This window comes from Danaus plexippus, chromosome 19 (genome assembly GCF_018135715.1).
Source record: "Danaus plexippus chromosome 19, MEX_DaPlex, whole genome shotgun sequence".
NCBI classification, from domain to species: domain Eukaryota; kingdom Metazoa; phylum Arthropoda; class Insecta; order Lepidoptera; family Nymphalidae; genus Danaus; species Danaus plexippus.
In genome coordinates, this window is record NC_083549.1 from 1786505 (window position 1) to 1803517 (window position 17013).

The 17013-nt window shown below is 29.6% G+C and overlaps 3 protein-coding genes across 3 annotated transcripts; all 3 read left to right on the forward strand.

Annotated features, from left to right (window-relative positions):
* The first annotated feature begins 396 nt into the window (after positions 1-396).
* LOC116768184 (uncharacterized) lies at positions 397-4990 on the forward strand. The gene is made up of 6 exons (XM_032658863.2): positions 397-583; positions 1221-1435; positions 1508-1727; positions 2144-2332; positions 3250-3357; positions 3638-4990. The coding sequence occupies exons 2-6, from the start codon at positions 1261-1263 to the stop codon at positions 3747-3749; spliced, it is 804 nt and encodes a 267-aa protein (XP_032514754.2). The 5' UTR covers positions 397-583; positions 1221-1260; the 3' UTR covers positions 3750-4990.
* A 789-nt stretch (positions 4991-5779) lies between these two features.
* Positions 5780-12452, forward strand: LOC116768040 (uncharacterized). The gene is made up of 4 exons (XM_032658655.2): positions 5780-6032; positions 8594-8775; positions 8913-9023; positions 11732-12452. Exons 1-4 carry the CDS (start codon positions 5880-5882, stop codon positions 11874-11876), a joined length of 591 nt encoding a protein of 196 aa, XP_032514546.1. The 5' UTR covers positions 5780-5879; the 3' UTR covers positions 11877-12452.
* A 2400-nt stretch (positions 12453-14852) lies between these two features.
* LOC116768185 (uncharacterized) lies at positions 14853-16940 on the forward strand. Its single transcript, XM_032658864.2, has 4 exons — positions 14853-15067; positions 15383-15594; positions 15690-15800; positions 16478-16940. The coding sequence occupies exons 1-4, from the start codon at positions 14930-14932 to the stop codon at positions 16686-16688; spliced, it is 672 nt and encodes a 223-aa protein (XP_032514755.1). The 5' UTR covers positions 14853-14929; the 3' UTR covers positions 16689-16940.
* The last annotated feature ends 73 nt before the right edge of the window (positions 16941-17013 follow it).

Genomic DNA, 17013 nt, shown 5'->3' on the forward strand with positions numbered 1-17013 from the left:
AATTTTAAGACCTCATTTATTACATATTTATGTATTTTCAGTTAAATGTGATGATAAATATATCTGAGCAATAAATTAAATTGTAAATACAAATATGCATAAAAATTTAGGAAAAGAAATATAGGCATTTAAATTAATCTTTCACTAGTGACATAAAAGTGTACAACCGAATTAAATTTAATATATTATCTGAATGTGAGCGAATGAATAGTAATAAAAAAAAAATATTTTTGTTTTGAGAGTTTATAGAATTTGAAAGGTTTTTTTTTACTCTGAAAACTTTTCTCCTTGACTGTTCACAAGCCTTAATTGTGTGTAAAGTGTGAATAAATTGCTTGCCATTTGAACCATCCTACAAATTGAAACAGAGACATGCAAATAAGAAAAACAGATCACTTTATTTCAACCATCTATTAGCTACAAAACAAAGCGGTCAACATAACATACATACCATTACTCTTATACATTCCTAAAGTTATACTTGGAATTTTTAAGTGAACTCCAAGAATTTAAAGCTTTACGTTTCAATTTATTTTGAATGTAATACTGGTGGCTTAGACGTAGATTTAATTAAGACAACCAGGTAAGAAAGATTTTTTAATTAAATTAAGTAGGTTTAAGTAGCTAAGACTGAGTCAAAAAATATTATTTAATAAATGTCTAACATTATTTCATACAAACGCAAATGAACTTTTAACCTTTACGAAAAGTTTTATTGAAGTTAAATTATCCTTTTTATTATGTGAATAGAATTTAATGCTGAAGTGTCAGCGAGTTATTCAAACGTAATTTAATTCTTACGCAGCTGAAAAAAGGAATTTGTTTTTTCTGTTTTGCAAAGCATAAGAATAATACAGCATAAATAATATAGCATCGTGTGACGAAGTAATCGATATTTGTGAATTTTAACGTGCAATTAAGTATAGGAAATATGGAATTGAGTGTTGAAAATACTAACTAAATGAAATATGCGTATGAAAATTATGCATTCAAATTAAGGTTTTAGTGTAATAAAATTTTTGTTCTTGAAAGTCCTGACGAAGCTTATAATCTTAGTAATTTTACAAGCATAAGTCAAGTTTGATTTCAGTTTGAGGTATAAGCAGAAATATATGCTTGTAAAGGAAATACGGACCTATTAATTTTTCGTTCAGTTTATGTTGTATTCATTCTTACCATTGTTTTATTGTTCAAGTATATCAAATGTGTCTAAGTTTCAGGTTATAAAATTTCTTCCGTAACATATTTAGTTTTTGTATAATGGAAAAGAAATGCTTCAAAATTCTACTGCTTCTATTGTTAGAAGTAGTTTTGTCATCATGTGGAGAGAATTTAACGGATATATCGTATACAAGCGAAGATCAAAGCCACTCAAAGATCCTTTCAAGAAGAAAGCGATATCTCATATTTCCTGATGGAAGCTCGTTCCAGTTAGGTAGGTCCATTGAAAATTGAGATTGAGGTTATGAATTAACAAAGCAACGTTTGTCAATTGATATTTTTTTAGTTTTTTGCGCTCAGAATCAAGGATATTTGCAAGTCGGTGATGTCGTGTGGTTTGGTAATACGGCCGCTCTAGCTTGGGAATTACCGACTGATCCCAAATTATTTAATATCTTCAAAAAATACGATAAATTTCACACAGCACAGAACAGAGACGGCGTTTCAAAGCTAATTTATTATCTGGATGAGACAGGAAAAGTTATAACAAAAAAGCCGTACAGAAAGTAAGCATTCTATAAATAACTGCTATTCATTTTGTCTTAGAAAATTGAGTGTATACGATGTAGTATCGATTAAGTTCAATTTAGTTTCCCGTAGCAATGTTGTAAGTGATTTATTAGTTAATCCGCACATTGTCAGCTGACTAACTGTAGCCATTTTTAATCATGAAGCAATTTCGTTTCAAAGCATTTGTATTGGCGTGGTGCATTTTGTTTTTTTATTTTTACGTTTACTGCGTTTATTTTGTCTATTTTTAATTGCTTTTGGAATTATTGTTGTATATATTTTATTATTAGGCGTAATTAGAAAACGATTTAATGAAATACAATCAATAGTCATAATTTCAAAGCAATTTCTTAATACTCCAGTAAATAATATCTTGGCTTAATAACAAATTTTATTTATTTTTCGATTCTAGGAGACCAATAGTTAATCCAGCATTCGCTAAACGAAGTTTGGATGGTTTAGATAATCCTCTATCCATTCAGAAATTACATGAGGAGCAAAAAAGTATTAAGCCGTTCGAAGGCGCTGATACATCAACTATCGACTTTCATAGAGAAGGGAGGAAAAGTTTATATACGCAACTTGAAAAGTTTTTACAGGCGTGAGTATCATATTATGTGGAGGCGAGCGTCCATAACTTAACTTATTCTCTTAGTTGTATTAAGTCCAAAAATTTCAAATTTCTTAAGTTCTATATCTATTTAGCGCCTTCAATAGAGATATTTAAAAGAAATATTAATAATACAACTTATTTTATTCTGTCACATAGCATGAGAGAAAGTTTGACATTATTCTTAAATAACCTAACAGTTTTTTTAAAGATTTCGTGTTCTTCTTGCTTTTTGTAATTTTGACTCATCGACATTGTGAGAAAAACAAAGGTATTAAGAATTTACGGTACTTTTATTCCTTTTTCATTTTTCAGTAAAAGATAACGTAGAAATACGTGCCTTTATAAGGTAAAAACTTCTAAAACTAAAATTCTTCAAAAACATTTATACGTGTTTCGCTTCGCTGCTGGGCTTAGTTGGATTTAACTTTGTAAAGTGAATTTGTCAAGTTCGAAGTGTAACACGAAAGGATTATATAATAATGTGAACCTTCATGTATCTCCCTCCACTATTCTATATCACACTTTTATCACACCGTTCATCCGTCCTAATTCTGTTTCCGACTGTTTTATCAAAGATCGCAAGAATTTTGTAATGACATTTAATGTGTTTTTTGTCGGAAATTATATTTTTAGACAATCCTTGATTCTTTACGTAACAAAATATTTGGCGAATAACTTGTACTGGGGAACCAAAAGCAAATTCTTCATGTTTATTGTTATATGTAATATTCCTTATTTGATTCGTGATTAAGAATCAATTAGGATTAAAGTTATTTAAGCAAAACAAGCTGTCAGGACATATTGCAATTTAAAATCTATATTTATAAGCGACCTTATAAAAAAATCTTGTAACAGCGTCTGAAAATTTCTGAACCTCTCAACCAATTAAGTTCATATTATTACAGACTTGGTTGGAGTGGTCGAGAATGTATACTCCGTCTGCTATGCGAAGCCGGACGAAGCAGTGGAAAGCAGGGCACGTTTATTGAAGAAATCTTGAGAGTGACTTTTACGTGAGTAATATTGACTTACATTAGCTTTTATTTAGTTCTCTTAGAACATCGCTTGGAATAACCAAGGGGTTTACTTAAAATTTATGTCGTTAGAGGAGCAAATGCTCCTTAATGAAATTTGAAAGGAGTATTTTTGTTTTCTGACCCAGTTATAAACTCCACTGTAAATTTTCTATTAATATTTTTAAGTAAAATATATTACAATTTAATTATATTTGAGTGATTAAAAACTTAATTAGCTTTTGATTTACATGATAATAATTTACCATTTCACTTGCAGTCTACCCGAGGGGAGTAAATATGATAGCGAGGAATTAAGCCAATACGATTCGGCTCATAGAAGCAAAGGCAGTTGCGATAATTTATACAAGCACTGCCACAAATCCAAATAACTCATTAACCTTATAAATATTTATATATAGCAATAGTATAGTATTTTAGTTTTAATTTATAATTTTATAGACACATACTTTGGTTTTATTTTACGAAGTTGACGACGACGTTATGATTTAAAAAATCTATATTCCCGAAATGAACTTATTTATTTATGTAATATTTGATATTAAATAAACGCTTCGTTAACTTTGTAGTTAACGTTTAACGTTAAAACCAAAAGTACTAGTTTATCATATTAAATGACATCTGCGGCCAATGTTTCATTAATTTTCTTGCTTATTGGCTCGGATACGAGCATAACACATCGAATTTGCGGTCTTGCAGATATAAAAAACAAGCTCGAATTATAATTTTATCCACATTTTTTTAAATTCCTTTTTTGATTTTACAGTAAACTTAAGACATGCATTAAAAACACATGTCGACTGTTTAAATTAAGAAAATTAAAGCATTGACATTATAATTGAAAAAAATATATTTCAATTAAAATTTATTTGCTTTCTGATGAATTATGTAAGAATTTATTTTAAAACATTTATTATAAAAAAGGAAAAGTAAATGTTAATCAATATTAAATATTTGAATCCATCATAATTAATGTATTTAATTTAATTTACTTCGTACTTTAAATAGAGAAAAACTCAAAATTACGCAACACAATTGGGACAAAGTTCAACAGAGCTACAATGGCGCTGTCCAAATAGACTTGTAGAATTCGAAGACGAAATTCCAGACAAAAGTTAATAGGCAAATGTAAACATTAAGTCAAGAAGGCAGAGCATAAATTAGATTGCTCGACGAAATTTCGGGAAGATGAAGGTGTTAAACTAACGTAATGAGAGACGGCACCCGCTCTAATTTTTTGATCAAACATCCTGGGTCAGTGAACAGCCTCTAGGAAATGTCAGGTAGACTTAGTTTGTCGTGATTTATATGTTATGGAATAAGTATTTACGAATCGTAAGCAAGTACATAAATTATGACGAAAGTATGAATGTTGTATAAAAATTTGCTAGATATCTCAACAACGATACTTTTAAAATTGAACAAATTTTCTATATCTATTCTTTTAAAAACGTTACAATATATGTATGTAATGAAAAATTTTATTAATAGTGTGACAACTTCACGAAAACTTCCGAGATTGTTATGAATTTTATTATTTAAATAAAAAAAAACTTTATGATTTCGCTCTCAAATCATGTTTTGGAAGTATGTAGCAGTCCAATCGTACATTATAAAAATACTATATGTAGGTGAAATTAATCCAAAATAAAAACGAGTTTGCTGGTTGGTTGGTTTTATATATTTTTTTAATTAAACTTAAATAAACCCAGTAGTAAAGTTTCAATATTTTAAATTTAATTTACACATGGAACACATCGTTCCTACGGAAATAAACATTGTTAATTCGTTATTCAGTTTCAATTGCAAATATTGAATAGAAAGAAAAAAGCAAAGCTAGTTATTCAATTTGTTGTTAATCTGATATCTCCTAGCGTTCACCTGAATGTAAACAAAAAACGTCGGGCCAATTGATAAACTCCAATTTGGTAGCGTATCAAAAACTGACAAGTTTTTGATTCAAACAGATTGACAAAACTATTGAAAACTGCACAGACATTTTATTTTTGCTCTGTGATCGTTTCTATGCCACAACTGTTGTTAGTTTTGTACGTTAAGACTGACATATAATATATGTATAAAGGATTTTTTTTATTGATAATTGTATTCTATAGTTTTATAAGGAAATAAGTGGAAAAGGTTTAATTAATAAGAAGTTAGTAAATTTTAGTCTACATGATTTCCAACCTTGACGTGTACTGATTTTAATTCTGATTGTTATAGAATAGCTTATATCATTAAGGGTTATAGTTTCCTGATATTTCTCAGCTGGCTGTTAGTAAAAATATGACTAAATATTGCAACTTTTTTCTACTTTGTGTTCAACAATAAGAAGGGGATAGTAAAAATACCAAATTGTAATTTTAATCGAATTAAAGCTTGAATTTTAATTTAAAGCATCTCCAAATAAGGCAGCTCCTCGCTAACCTAGACAGCAAATAGTCACAACGTAAACCAAGGCATTAGTGATCACCGCTTCGGCCCGACGTGCTGTAACAGTAATGAAAGTGTTCTTCCTTTTTTTTCTATCAATTTTGATGGTTACTATGTGTCATAATACTAATTCCACGGAACAGTGTCCAAATGTTAAATCATCCTTAAATTTATTGAGAAAAAGAAGACATCTTACTTTTCCTGACAAAAGTAATATTGTGGTGAGTAATAGAGAATATGTTTTCGGTGAAATCAAGAAAAATATGTTGTGTTTAATAGTGTAATTTTATAATTTGATCTTCTTAACAAGCTCTAGGTAGTGTATGTAAATATAAATGCATGTGTGTATAATATGATGTAAGTAATACGACGATTGAAATTATCTAAATAACTCTACAGTAATGAGTCAGTATCGAAGTGTTCAATTTAATAATATAGCTTAATGGATTAATAATATATTGAGTTTCTGGCATATTTGATGAGCATTGTAATTGTATATCAGATTAATTAGCAGTAGCGCAGTAAAATAATGTTACACTAAACAAACGTTATAGCTTTCATTGGATGGATACACAATGTAATCTATACTTATAATAAACCTGTACAGAGGTCAATTTTGTACATGAAATATATTTTCAAAATAACTATAGGGGGTGAATAGTGATCGATACTGATGCCAAAAATGAAATCGGTAAAATTTCTGTCTGTCTGTATGTTCCTTATAGAAACAAAAACTGCCCAACGAATTTTAACAAAACTTGGTACAATTATTTTTCATACTTCTGGGCAAGTTAAAATATACTTTTCATCACGCTACAATTAATAAGAGCAGAGCAGTGTAGAGAAATGTTGGAAAAACGGGAGAAATTACTTAATTTTTTAAGCTTCCGTCGCGTGTGCAGCCTTAATGGTTAAAGCTACATAGAAATCATATAAAACGGAAATATTTTACATAAAATTATATAAAAAATATCCCACAAGAGCATATGACTATATTATATGGATGACTCACAATAACACGTGTAACTCCTGAGAGCTTAGAAGTTCGGAGCTTTCTGAATATATTTGTTTACTCTTACGTTTATAATACTCTCACTCATCCCTAATTAAGAAATATATATATTATTATATATTCAATAAGAAATGAATCATAGAAATCGGTAGAGAAACACCAAACTTATACATAAAATACGCTAATAAGCCATCGCGCGTGAATACTCAATCATGCTATAAGGATTATTTTAGCGTAATGGGTGCCGCGCTCGACGCGTCTTGCGGCTGTAGGGTATATAAAGGCGGGAGGCGACTGAAAGCTTCATTCAATATTTGGCTCTTGATGCGTGCAGAGCGTTCGATTTTATTGACAGATAGTAATTGATATTATAAACCGTGCTTATCAGCGCTCTTTTTAGTCTTTAAATGGTTTATTTTAATTTCTTTTGTTGTTATTTTATAAAATAAGTATTAGTTGTTTTGGTAGTGTTTAAATATTCGTTCAAATTTCAAATTATTAATAGTTTCCATTTTATTTCTTTTAAGTTGAAGTAAAAGTAGTACGCACAGATTTTTAAATACTGATAGGTTACTTTTGGCTAATTTATGTTCAGTCTTTATTTTGTATTGAATAGGTAAAAGCATAGGTACTTTTAGTAATTATAGTAGTTATAGGTATTTAGTTTTAAGTAAAATAGGTATAGGTAGATAGTATTGCCCAGGCTTTTCAACCTTATTTTCTTTTTTCTCTTTTACAAGTTGTACATATTTCTGGGTATAATTCTATTAGAATATTTTAGTTCAAATAGGCACTCTAGATTTTATGTGTAAGGTATCTATAGTTAGGACCTCTAACGTGGATTATTTTGTTAGGTAACTGACAGCCTTTCAGTTACCATCGATTAAAAATAAAATACATAATGTCATAAAAAAAACGTATTTATTTATCTCGAACTTCGAGTCAAGTTAAGAGAATGAGAATTACGCGTTCTCACGAATCGGCAGAGCACAGAACATCGTTTTAACTCTATGAGAGTTAGGGCCTCAACTTCTCGAGCCAATGAAAGCTCTCCAGAGAGAGAGATATGAATAGCAGCTGACAGAGAGAGACGAGAGAGCTGACGAGACGAGAGAATTGACTCTCTCCGCTGACCGCGAACTTTGTAAAGTTTGCGAACTACATTATCTCGTGAGTCTGAAAACTACACTGAGAGGGAATTGCGACTCATATCTGACCGTGAACAGCATATTTTAACTCGAGAATCAGAACCTTTTACTCAATATGAAAACCGTTTGACAAATGATAGGGTCCACCGTAAAATTCAACATAGTTTACCCGGAAGTATTTGGTTTTCATTGCTACTTAAGCCTTATGTGAAACTGATCTAAACAATATTAGCAATACATTAACTTAATAACAAACAAGAGTTACACGCTGTCGGAGTCGCGAGCACAGCTATTAATAATAATATTCTGCGGTTCCTTACATTCTTCAACAGTATTGTGGATTGACATATAATATTGCCCTTCTAAAATACGAAAGTTAATCTGTCTGCTACATCAAAATCACTGAACCGTGAGGTAGGACTGCTACTTTTTTACGAAAAACGACGAAAACGCGGACGAAGTCGCGGGCAAAAGCTGGTTAATAATATATTCTATGTGTTTTAGCTTCTTATTTTTAAGCCGATTAACGATACATTTATATGTTGGGTAGTAGTTAAAAAGTTTTATCTATATTGACATTTAAATGGAAAATAACGAATCATCTCAAATAACATTTTTTCAGCTCACAATATCACTTGTAAAGGCATTTCTAACTCACGCTCCTGCAGGATGGAATTTAGCCTTAGAAATAGATGTTTTATTCCCACTGCCAGACGCAAAATTTTCGAATAAACATTGGAGGAAGAAACTTCATCATCGCCAGAAAAGAGAATTTTGGGAGCGACTGCAGAATGCCTTCAACCTGTGAGTATATTTACAACATAAAAATGTAATATATGATGTATAACACGTTTATTTATTATTATAGTTATTAATTTAATGTTAATGATAACTTTAAAACAAACTAGTAATACTGTTTGTAATTAATTAAACATTTTCAGCCATAATTTAAATGGAAAAGCGTGTGTTTTAAAAAGCATTTGTGATGCTAAAATATATTTGGCTGAACCTGGAAAATCTCTAGTTCACGACTTGCTACGCGCGATATTCACGTAAGTATATATGACCAGACAAATAACAAAAAACTTATAACGACAAAAAATCATCCTAGTTTATTGAAATTGTCGGTAACTTTCTCCTATGTTAGCCCTGCATACATTACATAAAGGAAAACTCACTCACACAATGGCTAGGATATAATAGATCAACATATTTCACTACTTGCTAGTTTAGAAACTAAAGACTCTCTATGACTTCTTTTGAACTCTTATCTTTCGAAGAAAGGTAATTAGCATATTATAAAACAAAGATTTAAACACGTACGCTTTATCTGTTTGATAATTGCGATGACAATAAAGTTTGAAGTATCTTAGGATAATATAAGAAGCTTCATTATTACAAGAAAATTAACTCTATATTTCTAAACTATAAGTAGAATCTATAGAATATAACACGAATATGTTGAATATTGATTTGCGTGATATTTAAAAAAAAATATGTACTTTTTTTTCTACAAAAAGGTAGCGGATTAAAACGTAATATTATCTCGTGTGTTGTAACATCGAATGTTCTCCATATCAAATTAATTGCCTTATAATCCGTGCACGTGACGCGTATCTATATGTTACAGGATTAATTTATTATTTTCATTTGAATGACGATTAAATTAAAGAATCTCATCGGAAAATGTTGACTTTTATAGTTTTTATTTTCATAGAATTATATGTATATATGTGAAAGTGCTCTATTTTGAATTGACACGAGAGTAGGGTTATGGTGATATACAGCCTATTTAAGATACTGTGGTCCTATAAACATAGAAAAACGTTGGAGGATTAAAATTAACATAATAATTTCTTTTGACCCTTGAAAGAAAAAAGGGCTTTATCACAAAAGTGGTACGATCAGGAGTTATCAATTCGTACGTAAACTCAAATGTGTTCGCGGTCAGAGGTTATAACATCCATAGCCGTTGACAGTACCATCAATCAGATCTACCGCAAACTGCATGTGACAAATCTGACGACGTCATTAATATAGCCTTTATCGCTATATCTGGTTCATCTGTGTTTTACAAATACGTATTCCTGAATGAAATTTTATTTTTATTATACTGTGAGAGATAGTATGAATATAAGATCTCATTAAATTATATAATAACAAATTCGACTCAGTTTTAATGAGGATGTTATTTAAAATTTTGTGAATTCGGTAGCATTAAGTGAATAATATCTGTTTAAAACCGATCCACACACGTATTAAGATATATTTTGCCGACAACACCAGCCGCGTTTTTGTGGTGTCGAGGTATATTATAAAAACTCAAACGGTTTTAAGCCTTACAACACTTTACAACGCTCCAAGGGAGTCAGGATTAAATAAGCGACATCGTGTTGCCATCGTTTAAAGTATCGATTAGAATATACGTACGAAAACTTTAGGGATGCCGGTTTCATCTCGAAAAGTAGCTAAAAACCCTTTATAATTTAAATGCGAAATTTTAGTTTATGTGAATAAATGTGTATATTTCTTATTTAATTCGGATGGCTATAGTTTCGGAATATCATTTAGTAGTTTGATAATAAAGTTAACACGTGACCGGAGCATAGTAATACAAGTTATATTTATTTTTAAATTATGGGTACTTGTTACGACACGAAAGTCCTATATTGTAATGGTAAACTCACAGATCTTTGAAGCTTTTAGAGTGGTAATTGTTAAAAAATAAAACAGCCTATTAAATTTCATACTCAAATACCATTATCAGTGTCCCATTATAGAAATGACAATTAATAACTACTTTTTAAAAATATATTTAAGAAAAATCTGTTGTTATATCTTTAATTTTGCGTTACAGTAATAAAAGTATTCCTGTTGAATTATTTTAACCACCTACTGTGCTATTTATCTTGCCAGCACCAAGGAATCCCCTTCAAATAATAAAAGTTTGAGTGTATAAATTCACATATGAGAATGAAATACTATTTAAAAATTATTAAAAAACTTTTATCTTTTATATGTATAATTTGCTTTATTATTTATTTGAAAATTTAAGATATTTTTATTATGCATTAGAAAAGTTGACCTTGAAAATAAAATGCCATTATGCTGTCTATTATGAGAGGTATTCATATTCAACTTGAATACTTCGTAATTGGAATGGAAGGGAGTGTAACGAATCGTATACTTTTAAGTGGCTTCTTAACACGTACGACGTAAAGTGCAAGACGTGTTAGGGATCAAATAAAAGTCCTAATAAATGCAAGAAAAAAATTGTATAAAAAATAATGATAATTCTCTTATGAATTAAAAAATTAATGAGTATTTTTTTTTTTTTATAATTAATCATTCTCTTTTTTTCACATTTTATTTGATTGAGACTATTATGAAATAAACAAATGACAATTTTTGTCATCATGTTAAAATCGTTGACACAAAAATACATATACAGTCTTAAAGAAAACATTAGGAATTAAATTAATTTATAATGACTTGAAACCAGTTGGAGAAAATAATAATTAAATGTTATGCCAAAGACGATTTATATGGAAATGTTTGGCGTTCTCCTCATCCAGTGTGCTTTGTAAAGACTGTTTACTACTTCAAAATTATTTGTATAATTATATAGACACGTGTATGCCCGATCACTTTTGTACACACGTGTGCTTTTGCGTGTGTATATAGAGGCTTTGCTTGAACATGTTTAATTCTGGCAATTCGTTAAATTCTGGCAATCCATTGACTGTTTCTCTTCTTTCAGAGCACCTGTTCATCAAGAGGACTTCACAAATGAGATGACGGATCAATATCGTGAAATTTTGGACCCTGACTTCTGCCAACAACCCATGGATTGCCCGTTCTCTCTTCTTAATTTCATCTTTGCGTTAAACAAACAAATATATTAATTATTTTAAATTGTATTTACTCATATTTTTACCGGTTATTCTGTCAGAGAAAAACAAGTAAAAATATATCTAAATTGATTGGATTAAATCAAATGAGATTAATTTTACGTAGAATTAGAACTCGGCTTATCTACGAAACTCATTTCTGTTGATGGCAATTATATAGTTTTCGAATTATTTCCCCTACACTTGACTTCCTCCACCGTGAAAGCTATCTCATATTGATACGATTATATTAAACCGACTCCGTGTTGATATCGCGAATAATATTGGCAATGAATATTTAGTATACACGTTTAGTACACACGTAAGTTAGATTATTTAAAAAAAAAATATTATGAACCTGTAAATTTTTTTGTTGTAATAAATATTTTTATTATTGCTTAAAAATAAAAAAAAAAGTTTTTCTATGATGTCCCACACATATGTAATTTGTTACAAAGAAAATACGACTCAGAGTAAACTGCGGCGCTTGACGTTGGTTCCAATAAATCTTTTAAACTGCTGGAACACCAGTTTTGTAAGATCTTAATACTTGCAAGTTATTTCTCTTCATAAAATATATGGTAAAGATAATGTGTGTCTCTTCTTTTTTTGGTACTAAATTTATGTCGTATATTCGATAATAGTTTTACTAATAAATTTGCAAATATTTTTAATGCGTTTTATTAAATATGTTATTGTCTTAATATTGTATTTTTCCAATTTATTAAATATTTAAGTGTTAATAATCAAACCAAATGTTTTTATTCGTGTTATAGACAAATAGATCAAATGATGTCACTTTGTGTCATAAATGGAAAGTTAGTGGGATAACTCAGCACCTCATTTTATAATATGATGATTTATGACACCATTTCAAATTCAAATCGGGAAAACATAAAATAGTTTTGCAATAGCTATTATCAAGAGTCATTTAAACAAAATTATAAAACAAACATAAAAACTTTCCGTTCAAAACAGGTCATAATTTTTTTTTATTGCCCTTAATGATTGTCAAATTCTTCCTCATTTATAAGTCTTGCGATATTTTTGTGTTTGCTTGTCTCCATTTCTTCACGATTGCAGTAACTTCGTTTTTTTTTATCTGATTTGTATTTTTATGATATTTCATTGGATTAATCAAAGTTGATTTGCTTTCAAGATAGAAAAAAATAGTTTCTTGAGAGGTTTTGATTTTATTTGATAGATTATTCGAAACAATTTTTATTTGAAAGAATAGTATTAAGAAAACTACAGATGTGGCGATAGACGACACTATTTACAATCGATACGATTAATGTCTTGTTATGATAAAATTATAAAAAGATACCATTATAGCTTCTATTATATATATATTTTTATAAATATGTTAATTTATATTTTTAACTATATAAATACATTGAAAACTTATTAAATAGCAGTTGGTAATTTCCTAAATTGAGGACATGTGGATTCAGTCTCAATAAAAAAACAGCCCAGGTCAAATCTTGACACTAAGATGATATGGTTGGATGGCAAAGCTTTTTATTTTCCAAAAATCATAATCCCTTTGTATAGTAAACATCAACTAGATGAGATATATTCAATTTTTCTTTTACATCTGTGTATAAGTCGGATAAAATATAATGACATTTCTGCCCTCAGCCATCACACACACTCATAAATTATTCAAGTGTTCACTCTGCGGCAGCACTATACAAATTTCATTTCATCAGGATAATATGTAGGAAGTTAATAAGAGCGTGCGTAACCCAGATTTGGGACGATAAACTTACCAAAAATAGTCGAGATGGTAGATTGTATATTGTGAAAGTGGGATAAGGATAGCAAGAATTTATGTATAATTACCTACATTGAAGGTATGTTTATTAGGTTTCTGAAGCAGTCGCATCGAGGTTCAACGTTTTAAAATATATTAATATATATTCTTCACAAAAGCGTACAAAAAAAGAAGTGGTTAGGTCATTTAGGTTTTATAGGTAATATTATTTTTTATTTTGATTTTGCCTAGATTAAATCGATTTTATGATTTTATTTACAAATATATTATTACCTAACTTCTATGTAGCGCGAGTTTGTTGATAACTAGATTTATAAATTCAATCCGATCTGCCTGGTAGAAGTAAACACTAGAGACGTAAACAGCAGTCAAAAGTATGTAAAGCTTTGGGTGGTATCCTATGAGGTATGTTAAAATGTGCCAAAAATAAGGTAAAGATCTGTTTTATAAGTTTATTTCATGTAATCTACCATGTTGTTGTACAAATAACCTATTCTTTTACCTTCTAAAATCATCGATTTTGATAATACATTCTTTCGTTTCCCTAAAGATACATTTTAGTTTTCTTTAAAGAAAATCAGTTTCTAATTTTCAAAAAATACTTACAATCATATTATTAAAATATTTTATTCTCGGTATTCTTTTTGATCTGTTTTGTAAAAATGATACATCTCTAAGTAAAAAAATATTACTAAATAATAAAAAGTGTATGTAAATTTAACATAAGTTACATATAGTGGAGTGATCAATTTATAGAAATTGTACGGAACTATCTTAATAGCATATTGAGATTTAAAACTGCGGTTCTGATTTCAGATGTTATGCCAATTAAATTTGATAGAAGAGAATATTACTTCTATTTTATATAAGAAAACAATCTCAGTATATTTTGTCAGTCATCGTTTATTGCCAGGCTTTGAAATTACAGTTTTAAAGTTAAAAGATTCGTGATTTACTGATATATATTTTTTAATGTGTTAAACACGGCGTGTGTTTTTTTACTTCTATATGATATAAAAGAAAACGGTCTCATTTTACTAATAGTAAATTCTCGAACAACTAAATAATTTTAAAAGAGACTAACCCAAATATTTGACCTGAAAATACCATGTTTAGAGTTCAATTGATGTCGCTTAGCGACAATTTCTCTTTCATTAACGGCATTCAAATGTATGAAAATTATTTGAACCGTTACTGAATATAGCACAGTTAGCCGAGTCCTCAGTATTATGGCAGTATTTTTTTAGACAACGATCTCGCTATATCTAAGAATTCAAATAATTATAATAAAATGTACAATTCCTTGACAAATGTAGTGTTTGTAATTTGTCTCTGTGCTGAAACAATTTGTGCTGTGAGTAATGTTGATACGAGAATTTTGTCCCGAAGGAAGCGATACGTCGCTTTCCCAGAAGGTTCCAGTTTCTCAGTAAGTTGTCAGCATGTCAAGATTTAATTAAAAACTTATTTGCTGCATGACGCCTTGATTGTAAAAAAAATCGGTTATTTTTATCGCTGTTAAGCTAACGTAATTACGTTTTTTTAACATTAAAGTAGTGTTGAGCTGATAATTAAATTAAAATTTATATAACAAATATAGAATAAGGAGTTCATCGACTTAAGTATTATTAGAATCTTTAACATCTAGAATATTGCATTCCAGTTGCATTAAATTTATATGGACCCAAATGATAATTGCTTGCGTTTTTTTCATTCATATAGTTAATAATTATATTTTCTATAGTGTGCAGGATGTATGACAGTTGGAGTAATAGGTCAACCAGCGCCAACGACTGCTCCGGGAACATTCACCTTCGGCTTAAATTGGGGCATAGCGTACGAGTTACCGAATAATACCGAGACAGCTCTATTTTATCGAAGTAAAAAGCACAAGAGTATAGCACAGAGGAGAAGCAGGAGAGAATTATATGAGAAATTGGAGGTCATATTGGATAAGTAAGTTATTGATTTTCATTGCGTATGTCATTATCATTTTGATTTATATTGTGTTTAAAAATAATATTTTTTTTATCGTGTTTTATTTTTTTTAGCATGGGATACAGTGGCCGACAATGTATATTGAAGACCCTTTGCGAAACGACTCAGCGAATCGTGCCCCACGGCGGAAACATGGTTGAGGAAATATTCAGGACTTTGTTTACGTAAGAACTCTTGATAACTGTTAATTAAATATAAAACAGCCGTTTAAAAAATAATAAGTTACAAAAAAATAACATAAATAGATTAAATTTTCGGGTGGCGTTATATGAAATATACATATGTATGCATAACTTATAGGATTTTATGCATTTTTTATTAAACAAGTCAAACGTTCACGACTCTTGCATAATTACGTAATATCTGTAAACATTGAATTACTGAAGAATTATTTATCTCAAAAGAATAATGTCGGTAAATTGTGTGAAATAATTTTATATGGATCACAAGTAAGCGATGAAAAATGTGTATTATATACTTACAGACCTTAACGGCTGGCACAAAATTGAACTCAACAATTCCAACTCCAAAATAAAGAAATAAATTTTTCAGTGGAAATCTTTTATTATTGTGGCGATGTTGGGTTTAGACATTCTAAGACATCATTTTTGATTGGGCTATTATTAAGAAAAACTAAAAATTTTGATCTCATTTCGATAACCTAACCCGAACTATAAATGACTACCAAATGTAAGACGGTTTTAGGCAAACTTAAGTGAAATTTATTAGCTTATATAATGCTTTCAAAATAATTGACACAAGTTGAATTTAATGAAACAAAAGAACTGTTATTTTTAGTTGAATTTGCAAGTAATTAAAATGTGGTAAATAATATTTTCAGCATGCCTATGACGAAGGTTCTACCAACGGAGCCTTTAGAGCATACTATATATGATGCAGCACACCGACTAGGATCTCTATTGAAGTCCTGCGATACTTTCAACTGTCCTTTGTCCTTGGTTGACTTGGCCAAAGGCTATTATAATGCACCAGCCCCGAATGTTGACACCGCCAAGAGTCCCTGGGCATTATTTAGCAGTAGCTTCGGTTAAGTAGCATTTATAAACGTAATATTCTGAGATATTATAAAAAAGTTTGTATTCGTCTCAATTAAATAACTTGCGTTTCATATTGTATTAATTTTAGAATAAATGTCAGTGAACACTTACTTATTTATTCTGCTTTATCACGCAATATCGCAGGATAAATGAATTTTAATATTTTTTGTTGATTAAATTATGAAATCAAATGTTTTTGTATCTATGTATCCTAATAATTTTAGCATATTAATTTACATATATTTGAAGAGGTATTTTAAAGAAAATAATAAAATATCATTATAAATGAAACACGTTTATTATCATTAACGCATAACAT